Below are 8,850 nucleotides of genomic sequence, written 5' to 3' on the forward strand. Positions count from 1 at the left end.
AAATAACAGTAGAATTCTACAAAAAAAAAGTTTTCACAGTCATTTTTATGGGAAAAGACATGTGTTTGATGGTGCACCAATGCTTCCCTCAGTCTGTATTTTCTATTTTCCTTATTTGCAAGTGAGGCAGATGCTTTGAGCAAAAGTATTTATTTTACTAGTGGAAAATAAATTAAGTAGATTGCAGAAATTAAAGTTCTTCAGCTGATACAAACCCAACAGAGTTTTATATAAGTCAAGAACTGAGTTATAGACTCTCCAAGTCGCTATCAAATAGGGCACAACCTACAGTGCAACACTATTGGGAGAAAGGATGATGCTAATGAGTCGCTATCAAATAGGGCACAACCTACGGTGCAACACTATTGGGAGAAAGGACTGTGATGATGCTAATGTGGCACTCAAATGAGTAGCAGTGAAATCTGATAAAACAGGGGCTTCACAAAAGTTTCCAGTATCAGTAGTAGTCTAATCTCAGTTTGTACTATTGTGTCAAATAGAAGTTTACACTATTTAAACAAAAATCATTTCCTGTTATGGCACGTCTGAGGGGAGAGAGTTCGGGTGCTGGCCCTGTTTCAACTGCAGATATGATATTTAGTGTAGCCTAAAAATAATAAACTCTGGAGCCAAGGGTTGGACTTTGGTCAGTCTAGCCCACCTCGCTGTTGATGAGAGCTGGGACATTAGGAATGGTCCGTGCCCAGTTCTGAATAGTAGCGAGGTCCATCACTCCGTCTTTATTTAGTTTTGCTCTCATAGCAACGGCACTTTCTAGATTACCGCCTTTGACAGCCGTCATCACCTTGTCCACAACGGCTTTTCCTTGAGAATTACCTGTGTGTCAGCAAAAGTCCCATTTTATAGTGACTGTGGAAAAACAGCACAAAGGCTAAAGTTCAGGAGACAACGTAACCAACCAACCTTCATTTTTTGTTGTGACGTCATCACAGCCGTCACGGCTGATATGTCCATCTACAGCTTCAGCGATGTCTGCTTTGAGGCCTACTTTGACACAATTTTGAAGTTGTCTCTCTGTCAGATCTGAAAGAATTGGAGAGGTTGTCTGTTTAGGAGCAGTACAAACCCACGTAATGAAAGGATCAGTGGAGACACTGTAAGTGTTCACGTACTTCTTTGTTTGACGGTGTCCTCGTTGAGGACGTAGATCAACTGGTATTCACCGCCAGTCTTTCCGTTCCTGGTGTAGTGAGTGCCGTAATCTTCCAGGAAAGCAAAGTAAATGCCCTTCTCATACTCCAGAGGCAAAGACTTGATATGCTGTATGAATTCATCAGCCACCTGGAGCTGATATGAGCGCAACCTGTAGGTGCTCAGCTGTACTCTGCCTTTGATCCGCATGAAGCTCTTATTCTGGGGGCAAACAGATGTTGATAGTGGTTATGTTGATGTTGATGAATGACAAGCCCATCATTATCTATCTACCCATCCATCCATCCATCCATCCATCATCCATCCATCTATCTATTTACCTACCTAGCTACCTTGCTGTTTTTTTAAGAATACTTGTCTTGTAAAAGATTTTGCAGTGTTTTGCAATTTTATCCAATGTTTCTTGATTTTTACCTTGATGGTGGTGTACTCTGTGACGTCCTTTATCATTGATTTCTTGCTGAACGAGCCCTCCAAACCGACAGATCCAGAAACGGTTCCAGAAGAGGAAGAGGAATCCGTAGAAGGAGCACTGGATGAAGAGCTGGACAAGCTCTGCTCACTTGGGCTTAACTTGATGTTAATTCCACCTTCGACTTTGCTGCTCATCTCTGTCAAGAGCTCCCTCAACAGGCTGTGTGTGTTCTCATAGATTTCCCTGGAAAAGGTTTCCTCCACGAGAGTCTGAGGAAAACGGTGAGTCAGTGTTTGTTTTTTAGAATCTTCACTCACATATCCATCCATCATTACCGCTAAACGACAAACACGCAGTCAACCAGTCCACTGCGTAAGTGTAAGAACAGCATCGTATTCACCTGATACTGGAGTATTCCGATGTTCCAGGGAATCCTGTCATGCTGTTCTGTGGATGGATTCTTCACAGTGTCACATTTTCCATTAAAGAAGTCATTGTTGAAGGGGTTCATACGAGGATCTGCACCAAGGATGTTGATCCTGGCAAAAGGACGTCATGGTAATGACAATACTTCACCCTCTCATATGTTTGATAAGTCCTCAAATAAACAGCTAAGGTCATGGCTTTGTATAAAACATGTCATTTTTGTATTTCTATATATTTAATATTTTGATGTGTGACCTGTAAGAATGTCACAAATTCACAAAACAAATGTTAATTGGTTAGTAGCTTGGTTTGTGCAGTGGTAAGTACTGAAGTCTATTATGTAATATATGGTCCCATTAGCTGTATTAGGTAAGAACAATACAGATTAGGGCATTGACAGACGCCTCTCATCTGGTAAGAATACATTAGTCTTTGTTTTAAAAGATCAGTCGTCTTCAATGTCCTAATTTTTGTGCCACGGACTGGCCTTTAGGGTGTGGCGAATAAATACAACTAAATAAAATTTAATTTAATTTTGACATTCAGACGCCCCCTTGAGGTGAGGCAGAGTACTGCCTGCCTCCCCTGCTGACTTTTCTCTGCACGTTCTTGTACGATCAGCATGGGCAATTCTCTCGCACAAACATTACAGACATTACACAGAGTAAGAGTAAGAGAGAGTCACGCTGTAGAACAAATATTTCTGTAAAGTTCATATTGGCGATATGCTGAGGAACAGAAACGGACACGCGTCATGCGACCCAGTTTGATCGCACAGTGAGATATGAGGCACAGCTCTCCACTTCTTTAACCGGGATTTCTGCCCTGTATTTGATCGCGAAATACTCAAATTCTAATACATGTAACATGTCAATGAGCACGATCCGCTTTGGCATCTTACTCTGTTTCCCATATGTGGACTCCTGCTGATCTGTATCCTACTGAATAAACAGGTCATGTTTACCCATATCCCGCGGTCCTGGCTTGCTCGTTGCTCTCCAGGATTCTGGTTCTGCATGGCTTGTGTGAAGGGTCGTCACAGTCTTCGTCTGATCCATCTTCACAGTCATAATCCCCGTTGCACATCAACCGCTTTTTAACGCAGAAACCTGTTTGATGAAGATGGAGGTCGAACAACAAAACCTTGGTCATTGTGCTCAGCGGTTAGCAGTCGTGCTCAAATAACAGAGAGTGACCATTCAGGGAATGAAACCATATGAATTACCTGACTCGCACTGGAACTCTGAGTCTGAGCACACAGGGTACTCAGTACTATTACATTGAGCTCTGGGTGCACAAAACTCCCTCTCCCCAAGTGATCCCTGGCACGCCGTCCCTCCAAACTGGCCGAACCTTTCAATGGTCCTGGAGCGGCGCTAAGTAGTAAATTGCATATTTTACTAAAAGTCCTCATCAAGACATCAGGTCACTGCTGTAATCAGCTGTGGCTCATCATGGCATAAATAGTCAACAAGGAGTGTCTCAGAGAGCCGCGAGCCTACAGTTTGACAACTGTGTTCACAATTAACGTCTGCTCGGATTGACTCACTCTGGTTTTCGTGCAGGGATCACAGGGTCCCCAATCCGTCCATCGGCCCCACTGACAATCCACTGGTGCTGGGTCAGGAATGTTGACTGCCCTGAAACACACAGATTACATGTAATGAACTTAATATCCGGGCGTTTGTCCGAGACAACCTGCCGAGCCCTGCAGACACATACATTCCTTCGCCAGTCAGCGTCAGTGTCAGACACAGGCCACAGAGGGCCAGCTGCAGAAAGACCACCGTCCTCATGATGTATCTGTAAGAAAGACAAATTCTGCTGAGCCCTCATCCTCTTTTCAACAGACTACCTGTTAATGATTGTCCAACTACAAAAGCATCGTGTTGTTATCAGTAGAGTCAAACGTCTGGATTTCAATATTGATTCAGGGTTTGGAAATCAGACATTTAAGTGTGTCATGCCTCCTTAAAAACAACTCAAATAACACTTCCTGTGTTTAGTTTTAAATTCTATAAACTGTTTCATTCACCATGTTTGTTTGTTGTTTTTTTCTTCTGCCACTTCTTTTTAGGGTCACGGGGTCAACAGTCCTCAGGTGAAGGGGGGGCACCCTGGACCGTTTATACCACACATGAGGACAGACGAGCAGCTGGTGCTATTCCTAAACCTCTACACCAGGCATGGGCAAAGTAAGTACCGTGGGCCAGATGTGGCCCATCCAGCTTTTTAATGCGGCCCGCCAAATTTTTCCAAATTATATAATTTATTTATATTATTGTTATCTTTGTGCATGTCATTTATCTTAGTTCACATGAACGCTCCATCTATCTGCTCCTGACCCGGCATCCCTGTTCAATTTTAGGACAATTGTGGCCCGCAAGTCAAAAGTTTGCCCACACCTGCTATAGACTATGAGACAGGCTGCTTTTTAATGCACGTTCTATGTTAAACAAACACCTCAGTCTGTAGATTGCCGTCATAGTCATTTTTAAATATATATATTTTTTATTCTTAGTCCTGAAAGTCACTCCTCTTCAATGTTCACCAAAGGCAGATCCCTATAGAGTGCCAGCATGTACTGGATGACGTGCAGTAATGCACTGATTCCACGAAGGCCGATAACATGAAAGGTCGTTTTACTGCATACATTTTAAACATAACACTTTCGGTCACCTAAAGTTTTAAAGTTTCAAAGATCCCTAATTTTACCAGAGACATTAACAAACTTCTGTTTTCCCGGATTAAGTAATCACTCGTCAAGTTTACCGAAGCCCAAGGCAAATATTGAAAGAAGCACAGTGGACTGTTGTAATACTTAAATAAAATAGTTCCATGGTGCACGGGTTCATCGTCCAGTGGAAAACTGAAGAAAAAAACAAAAACATCATCCACGTATACAGGTATTATTGGCGCTGTAAACTTAGAACAAGGCGGGGTTTGACCCACAACTCGGTAGCTTAACGAGCCTATCCTGAAGTGCTTCTCTTTGTCCGCCAGATGGCAACATCTACCAAATCTGAGTAGTATTTCAGCTGCACGTACCCATCAGGTAGTCATGCACTGATTATGTGACTTCGACAAAACAATGTAAGATCAACATAAACTGCGTCTTTATCCTACATCTGGTTGTGTAGCGTTTTAAAAATTACCTTTAATTAAAGTTAAATTAAAGCGAGTTTTTGGGCTTTTTGGGAATTTCACGCTGTAGCACATAATGACTTGTCATGTGATTTGGAAGGCTTTGTGCTGAGTCGGCACTACTTGTTTTTGAACGGGAGGCAGTGCACAAGTGATTAACCTGCATTAGGCGCTGAGACAAGGAGAACAATTCTCAGTGTTAACAAATGAATGCAGCACTGGAATTAAAAGTAAGTGAAAGTTGGAAAGTTTTTTATTTATTTTAACAATAACCAGAGAGGCACGCCATTAGGCTTGAATCCATAAATGTGCAAACAACTATGGTATTATTAAGAATTCACAGGAGAGAGTGAAGGGAGCAGTCAGCACGTCAACTGCTGTTTTTCTGCTGACTTAAATAAACAAGAGCCAACTGCCCCCTAATGGCTCCAAAGTCAAACTGGGGCCTACGCTACGTCCTCGTTCCTTCACTCTATCTGGGGCAGTCAGGAGGGGTGTGTGGTCAGAGCCTACAGAAGAGGCACAAACTATGTGCTGAAGTCATCGTTTTCGCAGGTCCGGCAGTTTCCTCCCGGGGTTCTCAGGAAACTAAAGGGTAGGTAAGGTGCTTGGCCAATATTTCTCCTGACTAGAAAGACTTCCTGCTGTTGGGGGAAGGGGAGGTTGGAGCTCCATGGTGATGTTTGTGGAACACCGTATCACTCAGAGATTTACTGCAACACACTGACACTCTAATTTCATCACACTCATCATCCTGTGACGACGTCGCCTCCTCCACTGCCTCTTGTGCTGTTGAGGCAGTTTTTTTACGCAGTATTTGAAATGGACGTGAGTGGTGACGGTGGCAGCTGAGAGTTAAAAAAAAAATCAGAGAGAGAAGAAAAAAAATCTACCTCAATTATGGAGCAGAGATAAGTAGCTATCTTAGGTTCTGGCTGTGGCAGCAGCCCGTGCCAGAAGTCACGCCCTAAATGCTTATGTTTGGATTGTGTCCTTCCCGTCATAAACAGAGGAAAGGCTATCTCCCTGAAGACTGTCCGTGTCAGCATTCCATCAAAAAAAACAAAAACAAACTACCCTACTAATATAACATCTGCAGTCTGTCTGTGTAGTCCAGCAGGAGTCTCACACTTCTTCTACAGCTGTGTTTCCCAAACTTTTTTTCTGGGGACCCATATTTTAAAAGTCACAAACCTTCGCTACCCAAGTCAATAGACATTATTCATAAATCAAAAAATAAAGGTGTATTCGACCATTATTGAGCATTAACGAGGATATTTTATCATTAACCGAGTGATATCTGAACAACTAGTATTACTTCAGTTTTAAACATAACCACAGGGGGAGCTTTTCAACCGGCAGCTATTTTGGGGTCGGATGCAGACAGCTGTTGCAATGACCATGAACTCCCGGTAAAACATGATGCGAGACAACCCCCCCCAAAAAAAACCCTCTTGCGACCCACCTGAGGGTCGCGACCCAGTCTTTGGGAACCAATGTTCTAAAGTGCAGTACTGGATGTTCACGAATCACAAACAGAAGACATTTCTACTGGGAGTTGCGAGTTCATTGCATCTGAAATTTCAGGCTTCTAGAAAAGTTCAGAAGAGAGATAATTGGGGAGTGTGGAGGAAAATAAACTCTCCTCTCGTGAATTATCTGGTTTCTGTGAGGCTCATCTCCAAAAATCCAGCCCCGGTCAGCAGAATGCAGGATACAAAGACAGGAAGAACGTCCTTCCTCTGTCCGCTTCCCTCTCACTTTTCCACTAACAAGAAACACTTTAGTGCAGACTGCACTTTTTCTACACTCGAACTGTTAATTTAAGAACGAGTACGCAGGATCAGGTGACTGGTGCATCTGGTTGCTGTATCGTGCTGGTTGGCTGGTGCTTAAATGATCGCCTGGATCCAATAAGTTGACATATTTAGCAAACGTGTTAATGATTTAGGTAAAAAATTTTACTTTGTATTGACAAATAACAACGTATTGCTAATTGTTTTAATTGTTTGCTGGAATAACTGTTAATAATCTGGTGAATTGTTTCGTTGGTATGGCAGTATCAAAAGCAAGTTTCCCAAAGACTGGGTTGCGACCGTCAGGTGGGTCGCAAGAGAATTCTTTTTGGGTCGTCTCAAAGCATCGTGTTTCCCAGGAGTTTATGAATAATGTCTATTGACTTGGGTTGCGAAGGTTTGTGACTTTTAAAATATGGGTCCCCAGAAACACAGCTTTATTGGGTAGTTAATACAGAGGGTCCTCGGTTTACGACATCCTTAACCTACGGCGTTTGACAGCAACGTCGCCATCTCCCATAAAGTTATTAAGAAAGTCCTGTTCCATCTTTCCCATGTACGGTGTTAAAACTCACCAACTAGTTCACATGTGGATTTTTTCCCCTTCTTATGGCTCTGATGATCGTCTGATGTTTTTATGTCCTAGATTAGTGACATAGGTTCTTATGTTCATGAGTCAGGGAGCTCTGACTCATGAAAAAAAATCGAGTTAGGTCGCAAAGCAAGAACGGAACTCCGACCTAAGTCGAGGACCCTCTGTGTTTTGATTGACCATTCTGTTGATCTGCAGATTCATACTGCGTTTGGATTTCCAAAAAAATGTAAATTTTAACCTTGTCTTTCTTTCCTGGTGAGATACGATACTTCATATGCAACAAGTTCATACGTCAGAGGACTGCGGTGCTGAAACTGAAGACCTGCTGATTAAACTTCTAGAGCTCTTTAGAATCTGTCTAGAAGAAAAAAATCTACAGAAGTGAAACTCTCCAGTTCACAGGAAATTGACTCACTGACATCACTACTCGTGTTGGTGCAGAACTCCGTGTTGATGTTTACACTTGTCTTGTAGCGATTAGACGTGGGCTAAGTGTATGTTTTTGGTGCTTTGCATTTTCTTTGTACACATTTTGAGCTCTTTGGTTTTTTTCTAATCACCTCGACTCCTGCCTACAGAGTTCTCCTCTTCATTATACTGAGCGGACATTGAGTGATTCCTCTGCAAACATGAGACAGAACACTTCCTGAGCCACCGGAGGATTTACCCCCCCACCCACCCTCCCGCCTGGGAACGGCATTAACCGGCTCTCGGCAAACATACAAACTGTCATTAGCGTGGCTGAATCATTAGATGGTCTCCATAGGAAAACAGACATTTATATTGAGGAAGCTGCTGACCTGTTTTCACCCATCAGTTTACTGTCATAGGACGTAGGACTCACAGCAGAGGAACTGTAGTGCCTGCTGGGTCCAAAGAGATGTGTCAGCAAAAGTGACTGAGCTTTTCCTCCCTGAGTCTCTCATGTTTCCCTCCATTGGATTTTATGTAATGATTATACTATTTGATACTATTTACAGGAGCACCTTAAAAAAATCATCTAGTACTGTGGTATCATCATGGTGGTTTTCTGGTTACCTCTGACCACTAACAATATATATGGAAAACAAGTTGAGCAACATGACATCCTTACTTCCTCTCATCAGAGTAAATGACACTTTTTACCCAGTCCTTCCTGTTACTGGCACAAAATGACACATTTAGCATTAATTATTTAAGAAATGAAGAGCTAACAAAATACTGTCCAGTTTGAAGTTTGCAAAAAAAAAGTTTTATGGAGCCAGAAAATGAGCCAACCATCCGTATCCCGGTAGATAAAGATTATTAAATTAGTCAAAAAC

At 42.4% G+C, this 8,850-nt stretch overlaps 1 protein-coding gene across 1 annotated transcript; it reads right to left on the reverse strand.

Moving 5' to 3' along the window:
* Window positions 1–27: 27 nt before the first annotated feature.
* On the reverse strand, window positions 28–3,897 carry c9 (complement component 9). The gene is made up of 10 exons (XM_008325726.3): window positions 3,737–3,897; window positions 3,564–3,654; window positions 3,240–3,390; window positions 2,979–3,123; window positions 1,989–2,127; window positions 1,588–1,857; window positions 1,134–1,374; window positions 925–1,044; window positions 350–837; window positions 28–285 (listed from the first exon to the last, which is right to left on the reverse strand). The coding sequence occupies exons 1-9, from the start codon at window positions 3,808–3,810 to the stop codon at window positions 653–655; spliced, it is 1,416 nt and encodes a 471-aa protein (XP_008323948.1). The 5' UTR covers window positions 3,811–3,897; the 3' UTR covers window positions 28–285; window positions 350–652.
* Between the last annotated feature and the right edge of the window lie 4,953 nt (window positions 3,898–8,850).

The sequence above is a fragment of the Cynoglossus semilaevis genome, chromosome 14, assembly GCF_000523025.1.
Source record: "Cynoglossus semilaevis isolate Cse_v1.0 chromosome 14, Cse_v1.0, whole genome shotgun sequence".
Classification (NCBI taxonomy): Eukaryota; Metazoa; Chordata; class Actinopteri; order Pleuronectiformes; family Cynoglossidae; genus Cynoglossus; species Cynoglossus semilaevis.